General features: G+C 39.6%; 1 protein-coding gene across 1 annotated transcript in view; it reads right to left on the bottom strand.

The window, feature by feature from the left end:
- The window catches only part of SLC28A2 (solute carrier family 28 member 2), a 36,437-nt gene extending 25,982 nt beyond the window's left edge, over nt 1-10,455 (bottom strand). The window contains exons 1-4 of the mRNA XM_036735697.1: nt 10,375-10,455; nt 10,181-10,269; nt 7,749-7,840; nt 1,669-1,852 (exon numbers count right to left, since the gene is read on the bottom strand). Coding sequence (XP_036591592.1) covers nt 1,669-1,852; nt 7,749-7,840; nt 10,181-10,269; nt 10,375-10,455 — 446 coding nt within the window. The remainder of the gene's footprint in view (nt 1-1,668; nt 1,853-7,748; nt 7,841-10,180; nt 10,270-10,374) is intronic.
- Nucleotides 10,456-16,635: the final 6,180 nt, after the last annotated feature.

The following is a 16,635-nucleotide window of genomic DNA, read 5'->3' as shown; positions in this document are numbered from 1 at the left end:
GCACAGTAGTGAAGTCTTAAACAGAGAATTATTCTCAATGAAAACCCACTACAATGAGTGAATAAAAACCTTTTTCAGAATCCTTGTTGGTTTAACACAATTCAGATATGCATAAACTTCCTCACAATTACTAATAATGATTTTTAAGGGGTCCGTGATTTCATCGGTATAGGGAAATCTGAGTGTGCAAACTTCCTCTACCGATGAAACTTGGTAACTTGTCTGTAATTTAGAATCTTAGAGAGTTGCCTCGGACATTGAGAGGGTGTTTTGCCCTTGGTCAGTCAAGTCAGTGTGTGGTATGGGCAAGACTTGAACTCAGGTCTTTCTGACTCGAAGGAAGTCCTTCTCCTATACTTCTTATTCCAATGAATTAATGTATAAAAATACTTGACAAACTTTAAATCACAAACATAAATGAAAGCTATATCATTATTATTACTATTTTAAAAAATAAAAACCTGACACATTTGATGCTTTCAGGTTTACAAATCCCTTGATGCCCATTATCTTATTTAGCCTAAGGAAAAATACTCTCTTTGCCTGTATATGCTATAGTGCCACATGTCTCAGTGACTCAGAGAGGAAATGCAGGGATCATTGATTTAGAAGTGGGAGGGGTCTTTAATATCATCTAGTCTAACTTGCTCATTTCACAAATGAGGAAACTGAGGTCAAGCGAAATGTAAGTGCCTTGCCCAGGATCACACAGATTGTAATCTTCAGAGCCAGTATTCAAACCCTGATACTCTGATTTCAAATCATCACCCTTTCCACTGTATCGCATTGTCTCCCAATGATGGACTTATGTAGATTCAGGCTGCTATAAATTCCCACTGGCCCCTTATACCTGGGCTTTCCATTGAACAACTCTAAGAGAATAGAGAATATCCAAAAACAGGAGGAGTCTCAGAGTTTGCTCGTTACCCTGTGCAAAAGACCACAAACATATTGTTGGAAATGATGTCCCATTCCTCATTGGCTAAGCAATAAGTTTGCTGCTAGAAATTCTAGAATGGTAAAAGGCAGATCTGTCAGCACTACCAATAGTCCCAGGAAGTCTGGGGATATGATGCAGGAATATGTAATTTCTAGAACAGGATGACATCAACACAGTAAGACAGAGTAATGCCCTGTCCAAAGCTTTTCTATTCATTATCTAATTATTGCACTGAATTGGATTGTCGTTTCTCTTTTTTTTTTTTTGGTGGGGGGGAGGCAGGACAATTGGGGTTAAGTGACTTGCCCAAGGTCACACAGCTAGTAAGTGTGTCAAGTGTCTGGGGTCACATTTGAACTCAGGTCCTCCTGACTCCAGGTCTGGTGCTCTACTCACTGAGCCACCTAGCTCCCCCCAGATTGTCGTTTCTCTTGTTCCTGATATGGACATTTGAATGGTGAGCCACTTGATGACGTTCCCTGAAATATCATTATACCCTTCAGGCATGCTAACCTACATGAACGCAAGGGGCAGGGCTAAACCCACTGGCCCCAATGAGTGCAGCAATAATCTCTCCTAGGAGATACAGAGAGAGACAGAGACAGAGACACAGGAAAGACAAAGAGAGATGAGCAAAAGAATTCCAGAATTTGGAATAATGGTGGTACCTATCTCAAAGATGACAAGACTGTGCAGCAATTGGCCATTGAAGCTCTCTTCCCACTTACCATTTTAGCCAAAGCCATAGCTTAGAATTTCCAAAGGGCTTCCCATATTGCAACAGTTTCTTCCCAAAATGCCTTTTAATGAAACTGTAAGCCAAGAAGAAGAGGCCCAAACAGGTGAGGACAAACAAAGCCAGGGCTCTCTGGAAATTCAGGATACAGGCCACCAGAAGGTAGGCAGCATAGGCTAAAGAGAATTCAAAGAGAAAAGGATAAAGGTCAGGGAATGGACTTGTAAGGCGGCAATGAGAACATCTCCCAAGAATTGGAAGAATTTGAGCAAGAAACATCTGCAATGAATCTCCCGAGCTCAGCCTCACCCTTGGCATCAGGCAACATTTAACCTAAGCTGCACTACTCAGATATCTGTCATTTTCTTTTTTTTCAAAATGTAATTTTTTCAATCAGCAAAAATCTGCCCTTTCTCCCTCTTACCTCATCCTTTCCCCCAACTGAGAATTTTTTAAAAACTCATTACAAAGAAGTATAATCAACCAAACAAATTTCTGCATTGACCATGTCTAAAAGGAAAAAATATGTAAATATATATGTATATGGATATATGTCTCATTCTGCACTCCAAGTCTCCTCTATCGGCAGGATGGTGCATGTTTCATCATGAATCCTCTGAAATCATGTTTGAACATCACGCTGATCAGAGTTCTTCAATCTTTCAAAGTTGTTTGTTTTTACCATATTGTTGTTATTGCATAAACTCATCTGGATCTGCTCACTTCACTCTGCATCACTTCACACAAGTCTTTGTGTTTCTCTGAAACCTTCCCCTTCATCGGATCATTTATTCCCCAAGTGATGGGCAAGATTCGGCGACTTGCCCAGGGTCACATCACTACCAAGTATCTGAGATGGGCTTTGACCACAACTCGAGTGCCTGTCCCCTATGACATGCTGCCCCTCAACATTGGAGGTTATCTATTTTTCAGATGAAAAACTGAGGCCCTGACAAATTCTTCTTTTGAGCCCACCCTGCCTTAAACAAGCCTATGATTCTTTGATTTTTCTTTCTCTTTTTTCTTTCTTTCTTTTTTTAAAAAAAAATTTCTCACTTAAGCAAATGAGACATGATTATAATATAGCCTATTAGGTCTAAGTAGTAAAAACAAAACCAAAAAAACAAAAACTCTACCCCCCGCTGATGTAGCCATAATAATAGCTAGTGTTTATATAGTATTTTGAGATTTGTTGGGGCAGCTAAGTGGTAAAGTAGTGCTGGGCCCGAAGTCAGGAAGACCTGAGTTCAAATGTGACCTCAGACACTTATTAGCTATATGACCCTGGACAAGTCACTTAACCCTGTTTGCCTCAGTTTCCTCATCTGTAAAATAACATGGAGAAGGAAATGGCAAAGCACTTCAGTATCTTTGCCAAAAACACCCCAAATGGGGTCACAAAGAGTCAGACATGACCAAAACAACTGAACGACAACAGCAAAAAGGGTAAAGGGACCTATTTGTACCAAAAATATTTATAGCAGCTCTTTTGGTAGTGGCAAAGAATTAGAAATTGAGGGGATGCCCATCAACTGGAGAATGGCTGAACGAGTTATGATTATATATGCTACATATATGATAGTGATAGAATATTACTGTGCTATAAGAAATGACAACAGCATCTATTGAGATGATCATATGGTTTCTGCTAGTTTTGTTGTTGATATGGTCAATTATGCTAATAGTTTTCCTAATATTGAACCAGCCTTGCATTCCTGGAATAAATCCTACCTGGTCATAGTGTATTATTCTCGTGATGATTTGCTGCAATCTTTTTGCTAATATTTTATTTAAAATTTTTGCCTCAATATTCATTAGAGAAATTGGTCTATAATTTTCTTTCTCTGTTTTGACTCTACCTGGTTTGGGTATTAGTACCATATTTGTGTCATAAAAAGAATTTGGTAGGACTCCTTCTTCACCTATTTTCCTAAATAGTCTACAAAGTATAGGAATTAGTTGTTCTTTAAATGTTTGATAGAATTCACATGTAAAACCATCTGGCCCTGGAGATTTTTTCCTAGGGAGTTCATTGATGGCATGCTCAATTTCTTTTTCTGAGATGGGGTTATTAAGAAATTTTATTTCCTTTTCTGTTAACCTGGGCAGTTTATGTTTTTGTAGATATTCATCCATATCTCTAAGGTTGTCAAATTTATGGGCATACAGTTGGGCAAAATAATTCCTAATTGCTGTTTTGATTTCCTCTTCATTAGAGGTGACCTCACCCTTTTCATTTTTGATACTGGTAATTTGATTTTCTTCTTTCTTTTTTTTAATCAAATTGGGCAAAGGTTTATCAATTTTATTGGTTTTTTCATAAAACCAGCTCTTTGTTTTATTAATTCAATAGTTTTCTTGGTTTCAATTTTATTAATCTCTCCTTTGATTTTCAGTATTTCTAATTTGGTATTTAATTGGGGGTTTTCAATTTGCTCTTTTTCTAGCTTTTTCAGCTGTATACCCGGATCATTGATCTCCTTTTTCCCTATTTTATTCATGTAGGCATTTAGGGATATAAAACTTCCCCTAAGAACTGCTTTTGCTGCATCCCATAAGTTTTGGTATGTTGTTTCATTATTGTCATTCTCTTGAATGAAGTTATTAATTGTGTCTCTGATTTGTTCTTTGGCCCACTCATTCTTTAGAATTAAATTATTTAGTTTCCAATTAGTTTTTAGCTTATTTTTCCATGGTTCTTTATTAAAAATTATTCTGATTGCATCATGATCTGAAAAGGATGCTTCGACTACTTCTGCTTTTCTGCACTGGATTGTGAGGTTTTTATGCCCTAGTACATGGTCAATTTTTGAGTATGTGCCATGTACTTTTGAGAAGAAAGTATATTCCTTTTTATCCCCATTCAGTTTTCTCCAGAGGTCTATCATATGTGCCTTTTCTAAAATTCTGTTTACCTCCTTAACTTTTTTCTTATTTATTTTGAGGTTAGATTTATCAAGTTCAGAAAGGGGGAGGTTGAGGTCTCCCAATATTATAGTTTTGCTGTCTATTTCTTCCTGTAACTCCCTTAACCTCTCCTCTAAGAATCTGTATGCCTTACCACTTGGTGCATATATGTTAAGCAATGATATTGCTTCATTGTTTATGCTGCCTTTTAGGAGGATGTAGTGTCCTTCCTTATCTCTTTTAATTAAATCTATCTTTACTTTTGCTTTGTCTGAGATTAGGATTGCTACACCTGCTTTTTTTACTTTAGCTGAGGCACAATATATTTTACTCCAGCCTTTTACCTTTACCCTATGTGTATCCCCCTGTTTCAAATGCGTTTCTTGTAAACAGCATATTGTAGGATTATGGTTTTTAATCCATTCTGCTATCTGCTTCTGTTTTATGAGAATGTTCATCCCCTGCACGTTCAGAGTTACGATTTCTATCTGTGTCTTTTTCTCCATCCTATTTCCCCCTGTTTATGCTTTTATTTCTCCCTTTCCCCTTCTCCTCCTCAAGAAAGTTTTGCTTTTGACCGCCGCCTTCCTCAGTTTACCCTCCCTCTTTATTCCCCTCCCTTATCTTACCGTTTCCCACTTGCTACTTCTCCTCTCCCTTCTGACCACCCCCCCTCCCTTTTTCCCCCCTTCCCCTCCTACTTCCCGTAGGACAAGTTAGATTTCTAAACTTATCAGGGTATGTTATTCCCTTCTTGAACTAGATCAGATGACAGTAAAGCACAAATACTGCTCTTCTCCCTCCCTTCTTTCCCTCTACTATAATATGTTTTTGTGCCACTTCATTTGGTGTAATTTACCCTTTTCTACTACCTCCTTACCTCTCCTCTCATAGCCCTCCCTTTATATCTCTTACTTATATTTTATATCTTTACATCAGTTAATTTATACAGGCATTCACAACCTATGTATATCCCTTTCAATTGTCAAAATAGCTGTACCATTCTCAAGACTGACTTATATATGTGTATATATATAAAAGTTTTTTGGTTTGCTCCATGTCTTCTTTCAAAACATGACTAATATGGTAATGTGTTTTGCATGACTGAATATGTATAACCTATATCAAATTGCTTATTGTCTCAGGGAAGGGTGATGTAAGGGAAGGAGAAAGAAAATGTAGAAATCAAAATTTTTAAAAATGAATGTTAAAATTTGTTTTGATATGTAACTGGGGAAAAATAAAATTTTATTGGGGAAAAAAAGAGAGATCTACAAAGGGATGGATGCTTACTGCTATGGAAAAGCAGTAGAGTGGCCAAAGCTGGGTCCATGCCCATGGCTATTTTCTCCTCCACCTCCTCCTCTTCTTCTTCTTCCTCCTTCCTTCCTTCCCTTTCCCCCAGGTCCAGCTTAGGCTTGTTCGGGACAGCCCATCCCACCCTGGCTCTGAGGGACAGCCAGAGGCCTCTCTGTGGATGCCTAGGTAGCACATATCTGCCTGTTAAGGTTGGGAAAAGGAAAACAACTTTTTGAGTAATGAGGATGCCTCCTAAATTCAAATACCACCTAAATGATGATGTCATCAGTTCCACGAAAAGTGAAAGAAAAAAATGGAAGCAGATTCAGATGAAGAAGAGGGGCCCATCTGGACCAATATTTGGATCTCAAAATGACAAAATTAGGCACGTGTAGAATTAGATGGAAGTAACTGGTGTCATGCAAGGAAATATTACAAAAGTAACTGAAAGAGAAGAGGGACTGGATGAACTACAAGACAAGTCAGAAAGTTTAAAAGACAATGCAAAAGCTTTTTTTGTTTCTTTGTTTTTTGTAGGCAGGGCAATTGCAGAGCAATTGGGGTTAAGTGACTTGCCCAAGGTCACACAGCTAGTGTGTCAAGTGTTTGAGGCTGGATTTGAACTCGCTCCAGGGCCAGTGCTCTACTCAATGTACCATCTAGCTGCCCCCCAATATAGTAGCTTTTAGGAACAGAGTTAAACAGTTTTGAAGACAAATGTGGCAGCATGGATGCAAAATAAAGGCCATCATGGTTCCTGTTGCCATTTAGTTTTAGCTGATGATTTATCATTCCTATTGTCCTGAAGTATCAGGCTTGATTAGGTGACCAGATATCTTCACTAAAACAGTTCCAGGGCAATTTTAAAAGAGGAAGATTGCTGCATAATTTAATGAAATATGTATACAACTTTCAAAAGTTTTTTCTCAAAAAGTAAAAAAAAGGCCAGTATCCAGTTCATACTGGAGTGTTGACACGTTTCTAATTAGTCTTCTCTATTTCAACAAAATACGCTTTTATGAATTTATTTTAAAAACAGAAAAATCTACTTCGGCAAGTTCTAAGAGCTTAATTTGGAACTAGATATTTGCTAATACATTTATAACTAGATAGCTAACTTTTGGTGATTACAATTGTATTATAATTTAACAGTTTTCTACTGTAAACTAAGAGGTGAGAATTTATTCCATCAAGTTCAGGAATAGGGTGGGAGGTAAGAAGCATATGTAGAGAGATGAAACATTATATAAAAAGGGATGGCAACCACATAGTTAATGATTACAAAATGTATAATTTTTCTCATTAGAGGTTTTGGAAATGGTTTCTATAGTTCGTTGTTGCTGTTGTTCAGTTGTTTCAGTCGTGTCTCATTTTCATGACCCCATTTGGGGTTTTCTTGGCCAAGGATACTGGAACAGCATATCACTTCCTTTTCCAGTTCATTTTATAGATAAGGAACTCAGGCAAACAGGGTTAAGTGACTTGCCCACATATTTATGGAGAACTAAGGTTTTCCAATATTACTACTTTCAACTGTGACTAAAGACATTCCAGTAAACCTAAAAAGAATATTTCAGAGTACTTTACATATTTCAATTGATTTGAGCCTCACAACAACCCTGTGTGTTGTAGGGGATATTATCCCTATAAGCAGACACAGAGCAGTTGAGTCACTTGCCCAGGATCACACAGCTAGTAAGCTTCTGAGGAAGGATTTTTAACTCAGGGATTCTTGACTCCAGGCCCAGCCCTCTATCCACTGTACCACCTATCAGCATGTCTTATTGTGATCCAGCACCAATCCCATAGTGATTTAATGTCTCACTTCTCAATATCTGAAGAAAAGCTGCCCTCAGAATGTCTCACCTGTACATAGGAGGACCAACAGGATTCTCCGGAACAACTGGGCATGAGTTTTGTAGAACTGTCTTGCCTTGGAGAAAGGCTGCTGGCTCCCCCTTATTAAAGACCAAATAGCAACAAGTTAGAATTACCTCAGCTCCTTCTCACCAGCTCCTACATTCCCAACTCAGGAGGAACACCATGGTTCCAGGTAGAACCTGTCTTTGTTCATTGGATGCACTCAAGAGATGATGGTCTTTGGCATGAAGAAAACTGATCCTGGTTGTGTCAAAGCTGCCCTTTCTTGGCCCCAAATCACAGCAAACTCCATCCCACCCTGGACCTAGAGGTATCCCAGCTTACCCCTCATGCCTCAGGAAAGGGAATAGCTTTTTTTTTGGCCTCTTTCAAAGAAGGTTTTCACTCACTGCTGTCCACTAAGGTCACTAAATACACAGTAGCCACATTCTGAAGTGGGAGAAGGAGATGATCTTCTAAGAAGCCCTTCTGGACTTTCTTCCCCCCAGAGATACACCTTTGAACAGTGCATCAGAAATGTATTTACAGACTAGAAAACTCCAGTGGAGGGCCTTCCCTAATTGGTTAGGTTGTAAGCAATATGAGGGCTTCAGAATGATCCCACCTCCTCATTTGTCCCGCCTCATTTGTCTCTGATATCTCTGAGCTTCCTTTATACCTGTAACCCAAAAAGCAGACCTCCTTGTTTCTCTGAGCCCAATCGCTCACTCTTTGAGAATGATGGTGTTTCCAGAGAGAGTTTTTGTTGCGGAAAATAGGAAAGTGTCTTTCAATTTCTCAGTGTACCTAGGCAACTAAGACTGCATCAGGTGAGGAGGAAAGGGCCGAATAGGAAGAAGGAGGAATCATAGAACCATAGAAAGAGAGCTAGAAGGGACCTCAAAAGCTCCCTCATTTTACATTGAATAAACTGACATTAAATGACCTAACTTGGACCTGGACTATGTCTAAGGTGATATAGGAAGCATCATTTGAACCTAGATGCTCATTCCACTACAACAAGCTGCCTTTGAATAGGGGTGAAACCAAAGATTCCAGAGAGAGAAAGAGATAGTGAGTCATTCAATAAATATTTATTAATCACCACTATATGATAAGCACTGTGCTAAGTGGTAGGGATGTGAAAAGAGGCTAAAGACAGTCCTTATTCTCAAGGAACTCACAATCTAATGAATGGACAAACAAGAAAGAGACAGAGATAGAGGTAATGTCAAAGGAAAAAAAGGAATAGGGAAGAGAGACAGATGTGAGAGACAGAAAAACAGAGAGGGAGGGAGGGAGACAGAGAGAGAGAAGTAGGGAGGAAGAGGAGGAAGAGGAGGAGGAGGAGAGCAGGAGGAGAAGGAGGAGGAGGAGGAGGAAGAGAGACAGAGACAGAGAGAGAGACAGAGAGAGAGAGAGAGAGACAGAGAGAGAGAGAGAGATAGAGAGAGAGAGAGAAAGAGAGAGAGAGAGAAAGAGACAGACAGAGAGAGAGAGAAGATAATCTAGCATTTGTGGTTAAAGCATAAAGGGACAACCAGGAAATTGGAGCCAAGGGGGCTATTCCAGAGTCTAGATAGGAGAAGTGAGCCTCTGGTCAGAATAAAGGTTTAATATGAAGGAGCATGGATGAAAACAGTAAATACTGGGATAGTTGTAGAAAATGGCACCTGCAAAGAGGATGCATGTGGAGTTCTAGATCTGCCCTCCCAGACAGTAATACCTACTTGGGAGATTAATAGTGAAGTGCCATTGTTCAGATTTGATCTCTCACCCTTCATCTGAAGTACCTTCTAGCTCTAAATTGATGGCCCCCTTACTATCCTCTCATCATCTTCTTATGGGCTCATTCTATTTTTTCAATGTTGTTTCTAAAATGTAGTGACCAGAACTGAGCTCAGTAGTCCTGATCGTGGTCTGACCAGGACAGAGTGAAACATGGCGTCCATTTCCTTTCATATGGACAGTCTCTGTTGCCTACTATATAATACTGTTGACTCATATTGAACTTGCTGGCCACTAAAACCCCCAGAATTCCCAGTTTCACAAAAACGTATCTCACCAAAACTACCCTCCATGTTTTACTTGTCAATCAGTCTGTCTACTAGCACCTATGTGCCAGGCGCTATGCTGAGTTCTGGAAATACAAAGAAAGTCAAAAGACAGTCTCTGTTCTCAAAGAGCTCACAATCTAATGAAAACAACAACCGGTACCAACAAACTACATGCATAAGGAAATGACTAAAATTAAGGCAGACCAGGAAAGGTTTCTTGAATAAGGGTGGAGTTTAGCTGGGAAGAAAGCCAGAGAAGGTGGGGATAAGGAGGGAGACAGTTCCAGATATGGGAGATAGCCAGTGAAAACTACACATACAGTGGTTTTTCTTAATTCTTGTAGGACTATACATTCATCCCCATGAAATTTCATGCTGCACCTTTGGAAAGTGGAAAGCTCTGTTCCATTCTCCAAGGTGATTCCTGTATCTTCATTCCTTGTTTTTTCTAGAATGTCTGGTTCTTCCCCCTACAAACATGCACAAAGTCTATGTAAGTCACAGAGAACAGCAATGGTTTAGAAATGATGTTGAGGCCAACACATATATTTCCGTATAAGAAGAAACAGAATTACCGTGATATCTAGTCCCTGGTTGTCAATACAATTCTCCCTTGGAGAGAGCGAAATAGATTCTTTCTCTTTTTCTTCCTCCATCTTTTGTTATTCTTTTTAAGCTAAAACAAAACAAAACAAAACAAAAAACCGTAGAAAACTAAAGATTAAGTTGAACAACCCATAATTTGGAAACAGAATTTTTTTCCAAATTAGGACCACTGACCCATCAAGTCAAGACAACAAGCATTTATGAAGCACCTACTATTTGCCAGGCACTATGCTAAGCATTGGGGTTCCAAAGATGGGTAAAAAAAAATCAGTTCCTCCCCATAAGAAACTCACGGTTTAACAGGAGAGGTAACATACAAAGTACAGTGTCACTGGATCACAATGTACAGGGTAGGAAGGAGGCATGAGGTATAAGAAGGTAAGAAAGGAATGTTGGGGAAAACAGGAGACACAGAGGAAGCTAGGGGACAGTGATTAAGAAAATTGAGCTTCCAAGGTAAAATATGGACTTTCAATTAAATAGAGGACTTTCAAGCTTCCTCAGTGAAAAGACCAGAGCTGAATAGAAAATTTGATTTTCAAACACAAGAATCAAAAGAAGCATGAAAAAGTAAACAAGAAACAGAAATCATAAGGGACTTACTAAAGTTGAACTGTTTTGTTTACATTCCTACATGGAAACATGATATGTATAATTCATGAGACCTCAGTATTAGGGTAGCTGAAGTCTTCATGACCTCATTTGGGGTTTTCTTGGCAAGGCTTATCACTTTCTTCTCCAGCTCATTTTATAGATAAGGAACTCAGTCAATATATATATATTTGTAGAGAGAGAGGGCACAGGGTGAGTTGAATATGAAGGGATGATATCTAAAAAAAATAAAATCAATTTAAGGGATAAGAGAGGAATATATTGAGAGAGGGAGAAAGGAAGAGATAGAATGGGGTAAATTATCTTGCATAAAAGTGGCAAGAAAAAGTGGTTCTGTAGGAAGGGAAGAGGGGGCAGGTGAGGGGGAATGAGTAAATCTTGCTCTCATCGGATTTGACCTGAGGAGGGAATACCATACACACTCGATTGGGTATCACCCCACAGGAAAGAAGGAGGAAGAAGATAAAAAAGGGGGGATGATAGAAGGGAGGGCAGACAGGGGGAGGAGGTAATCAAAAACAAACACTTTTGAAAAGGGACAAGGTCAAAGGAGAAAATTCAATAAAGGGGAATAGGTTAGGAAGGAGCAAAATATAATTAATCTTTCACAACATGAGTATTGTGGAAGGGTTTTACATAATGATACGCATGTGGCCTATGTTGAATTGCTTGCCTTCTTAGGGAGGGTGGGTGGGGAGGAAAGAGGGGAGAGAATTGGAACTCAAAGTTTTAAAAACACACATTCAAAAACAACAACAACAAAAAAAAGCTTTTGCATGAAACTAGGAAATAAGATACACGGGCAATGGGGCATAGAAATTTATCTTGCCCTACAAGAGAAGAAGGGAAAGGGGGAAGGGAGGGGAGTGGGGTGACAGATGGGAAGGCTGACTGGGGAATGGGGCAACCAGAATATACGCCATCTTGGAGTGGGGGGAGGGTAGAAATGGGGAAAAAATTTGTAATTCAAACTTTTGTGAAAATCAATGCTGAAAACTAAATATATTAAATAAATTTAAAAAGAAAAAAAAAACAAAATTGAGCTAATGAAGTCAAGGGGACTTAAAGGATTAAGGGAACCAGGGGACTGAGCTGTAACTGCTTAGAGTAGCAGAAACAGGTATGCATGATGAATCAAGCAAATTGTGTAATGAGTATGAATTCTTGCTCTGGAAGGTTTCCCCCTTGTGTACGAACTAAAGGGTATGTGTAAGGTATATGTAAATATGTTAGCTTGAGAGATATGAAGGGGTAAAAATCAAAACTGGGAAGACTTCCAAGGCTGAAGAAGATATCCTGAGAACCATAGTGTAATATTGGCTGATTGTTCATTTCTGCTTGACACCCTTTCCCATTCTACAGCTATGAGGGGTCTCTCTTTGTCTTAGAGCCTGGAATCTAGTTACCCCTCAAAAGCAACCAAGCCATCCTATCATATCTTAAGAAAGCTTTATGGTAAATCAGTGTGGGACACTATCTAAAAAGATACATGTAAATGTCCACCTTAGATTTATAAACCACCTCAGATTTTTAAAAATCCCTGAGTAGACAAAAAAACAAGGGCAGGTAACTTAGAAACCACTTTGAATTTTCAAAAGACATGAACAGACAACAGAAGCAAGGATAGGTATCAGGAACAGGCCTCTTGCTTACCCTAATGTGTGAGTTTCTGCTGGATGTCCTGGACACCTTTGGGAGAGTACTTCTGAGGGAATGAACTTGAGGTTGAGTCTCAGGACCCAGCAGAGAAAAGGGGTGGGAACAGAATGTCATGTGGTTCTGGGGAGGAGGATCCTTCTAGGTATAGGAGGTGAGTGAGGGGGGAAGTAAAGGGATGGAATTTGAAACTTTATCTCTGCTATAACCAGTTTCCTCATTTGTAAAATTAAGGGGTTGGCATCATTCCAGAGGACTGAGGATGAAGCACACTACCCGCCTCCTAACAAAGGAATGACAGAGATTCAAGATGCAGAATGAGACACACATTTTTGTAGTCAGCCAATGTGGGTATTTGTCCTGCTTGACTGTTCACATGGTTTCTGTTTTTCTTTCTTTTAATTGGATGGGGTGGTGAGAAGGATATAAAATAAATATTTGTTCATTAAAAAGAAAGTCAAAGAAAAATAAAACTTACATATAAAAAGGTACAGTAAAATAAAACAAAATATCCCCAAGAGAACTACCACCAGAATGACGGTATTGTTCCCAAGGGGTTCACAACTAAAAATGGGAGAACAACTGAGAACCAAGATAATAACTGAGTCTGGAGACACTAATGACAAACTTTAACAACTTCACAATTTTGTTCAAGGTTGGCCTTGTCTACTACGAATGGACAAACCAAGTATTGAACGCCTATTTTTGTCTTGACTGATATCTTCGAGCCAGGTTAACAGTTAGGTTGGGTACCCTGTCTGGCACTGTGGGATGGGCAGAGGGATAGTAAATAAAATAAAACATAGTCCCTGATCCGAAGAAGCTTATAATCTCTTTGGAGAGACAATAGACACTCCTATGAGTTAAAAAAGAAAGAACTACAGCACAGTATTGTCTAAAGGACTTAGGGAGACAAGAGTGTTATACAAATCACAATTATAGGACTTCAGAAAAAGGACACCTGAATGTGGGTAGGAGTGACTGCCCCTAAGCATCTCCACTTGGAAGACTGCCTGTCACCCCAAAATGATTCTGTGGTCTTTCTTGACCTCACTCTCCTTCCTTTTTCTCTCTTTTCGGTTATGCCCCCCCTTTTTTTTCCCTTTCTCCCTCTCCTTTAAAAATATACATACATCCATACCTTCTAATTCCTGCCCCAGAGCTGGGCTGAGAAAAAATGTGCAGCTCCTGACATCCAGTACAAGATGAATGATGCCACATGGGTGTGCTATCTCTAAACTTGTAGTTTCCTGTTCTTGCCCCAACTTCCCCTAAAAAGCTAATTATTATGAAATTGTACTTTTTAGAGAAGAAGTAATTGCAACCACTTCACTCAGATGTATTGTAAAGCTTTGAGGTTCTCCAGGAAGAGGTTTTTGCAGAGGTTGAGTCTCTAAACAGGAGGAGGGACTGTTCTCAAATTACCAGCTCCACCCTCCTGGGACAACCTGACTTCGAATCTGGATTTCCTCTCTCAGGTCCTTCGTTCCCTTAGGAAAAAGTAGCCTGTACCTAGCCTGCTATTCAGACCTCCTGCAACCCATAGGTAAACACCCAAACCCCTCACTCCACTCCTCCCTCCTCTACCTCTACTCCCCAATAAAATCCTCATTCCTTTCCTCTGTCTCCACTCCAGGGGGAAGAAGTCCAAAGGTTACTTTCTCAGCTTCAAAATCTATTTACTTGTCAATAAATGCTTCTCTTTCAAGAGCTTGCCTGTGACATAGATTGAGAGCTGGGAGTCCAACCTATTCATCTTACAAATGAGAAAACTGAGTCACACAGATAGTAAGAAACAAAGGGAGAGTGGAACCTGAGATTTCTGACTCTAAATCCAGCAGGCTTTCCATACACTACCTCTATGGAAAGTTAGTGGAGACAGTTGACCAGAGTTCTTAAGTCCAGATGAGACTATATTCAGGTCAACTATCAATTTAATTTATTATAAGAGAAAGCAAAGACATCCATGAGAGGACCCCTCTACACAGAGTACAAAAGAGTCTGGCTCTGCAGGCAAAGCCTGAGATATTTATGGGTTTTCAGCTACACTGAAAGCTATAGGGGAAGGAGAAGGGTCAGTCCCTTCCATGAACCATTAGAACATTGAAGCAGGATGTTCTTGTATATCATGAGCTGGGAAGGGGGCTTCTGCAAACCACAGCACTGGTTTCAGCCAGTTCTAGGTAGCTCTTCAGTGGGCTAGCTCATCAGGGGCAGCCAAAGTAGGGTCCCAAAGTAAGGCAGAAGCAAAAGATCACTGGTATGTCAAGGCTAAGCAAGAGTCAGATTGCCTACTGACCAGTCCATTGTGTCTTTTGGCCCTCCATCCTCCTCTTCCTCCAGTCCTATGGAATAAGGTACTTCAAGGAAGACATAGAGATTAATCTTGGTGTACATTCACAAGGCAGAACCTGAGAGAGAGAAAAAAAGTGAAAAGGGAAGTCAGCTATTTGGGTGGAAGGTAAAAGATACTTAATAAGTCAGAGGACGCAGATTCAAAGCCTATTTCTGACACTTACCACCTGTGGGTAACAAGTCACCCTACCTATGCCTCGGTAAAATGAGGTTGGGCTAGGTGACCTCTGAACTCCCCTCCAGCTCAAGACCTGAAAAAGAAAAGGAAATAAGGTTTCTTGACATGGAGTTTGGGCAGAATTGACCAGTTGCTTGAAGAGTCAGTAAAGCTCCTAGATCTGAATGGCGTTTCAAGTCCTAGGAAAGGCTTGGAAGCAGAATTTCCTCTTGGATTCCCTCACCTTAAGAGATGAATTGAACTTTTATTTCCACAGAAATTATGTAGTACAAGTAATACCAGAACGTCTTTTATTTGCTGCTGAATGCAGGAAAATAAATTGATTAGAGGGCAAGACTTGGAAATACTGATTAACACTTCACTCATTGGGATGTGGGTGACTTCATATCAGCATATGTAAAGGCGAACACCTCTTTCCTCCAATTTTGAGTAAAATCTAGCAATTGTCTCTTTTGTGTTCACAACTCCCAAGGCCAGAGGAGAACTTCATTCCACAACACTATCTGGAATATTGGGACTCTTCTTATGTTAATGGTGAAGGAAACTTCAATCTCCTTGGGTGTGGCTCATCATTAGAGAAAATTCCTTTAAAAGAATTTATGACTTGTCATTCCTTTACTAAATAAAGTATAAATGAAATAAGAATGGGGGTCGGGGGGGAGAGGCCTGAAATGTGAAATATAATCAGAAGCAAAGACCCATGTGGGTGGTTTTAGGTGTTTTTGGATAGGCTGTGAACCCTGAAATTCCCAGGCAAGGAGGAAGGGGAGGGAATGTGAATCAGGACAAGGTATAAAAATTATGTATCTACCTTAAACAAATGTACCCATGCTTAGGTTACCCTCTTTTGCAAGAATGAAATAAATGACTTCCTGGGTTCAGTAGTTAATGTCTTATTCTTTTGTGAGCACGTTTCTGACACTCACAATACTCAGGATAGGTTAAAGTGGGACAGCCTAAACCTAGATTTCGATATCCTTTCTTGGGTGTCCCTTCAGCTTAGGGAGAATTCTGACTAGTAGGGAGCACTTGGCCTGCTGCTATTTGGATTTCCATGCAACTTTTGATCAGAGGACTCTATGAATTCAATTAACTTCAAAAACCATGTATTAAGTACCTATAAGGGTGAACTCAAAAGTTTTTTAGGATTTTCTTACTATATCTCCATACTTAGGAAAGGCCAGGAATCTGGCCAGATAGGAATGAAAATGACTTTGCCCTCTGGCCTTAGCTTTCAGGTTTCTGCCTCTCCTAAACTCATCTACTTAGGAGATTTGAAAGGACTTGGAGAGGAAAAAAATTGGGAAACACTGCATCCTAGAGCTGCCTGGCTTTTATCAAGCATTTTGAATAGTCCTCACATGGATAAAGATCATTTATAATCTAGTTATCAGATATTAAAATCACAAAGTATCAGGAAACTGAGAAA

The sequence above is a fragment of the Trichosurus vulpecula genome, chromosome 8, assembly GCF_011100635.1.
Source record: "Trichosurus vulpecula isolate mTriVul1 chromosome 8, mTriVul1.pri, whole genome shotgun sequence".
Taxonomy (NCBI): domain Eukaryota; kingdom Metazoa; phylum Chordata; class Mammalia; order Diprotodontia; family Phalangeridae; genus Trichosurus; species Trichosurus vulpecula.
The sequence above is the reverse complement of the archived record's forward strand: the minus strand, read 5'-3'. Positions and strand labels throughout refer to the sequence as shown.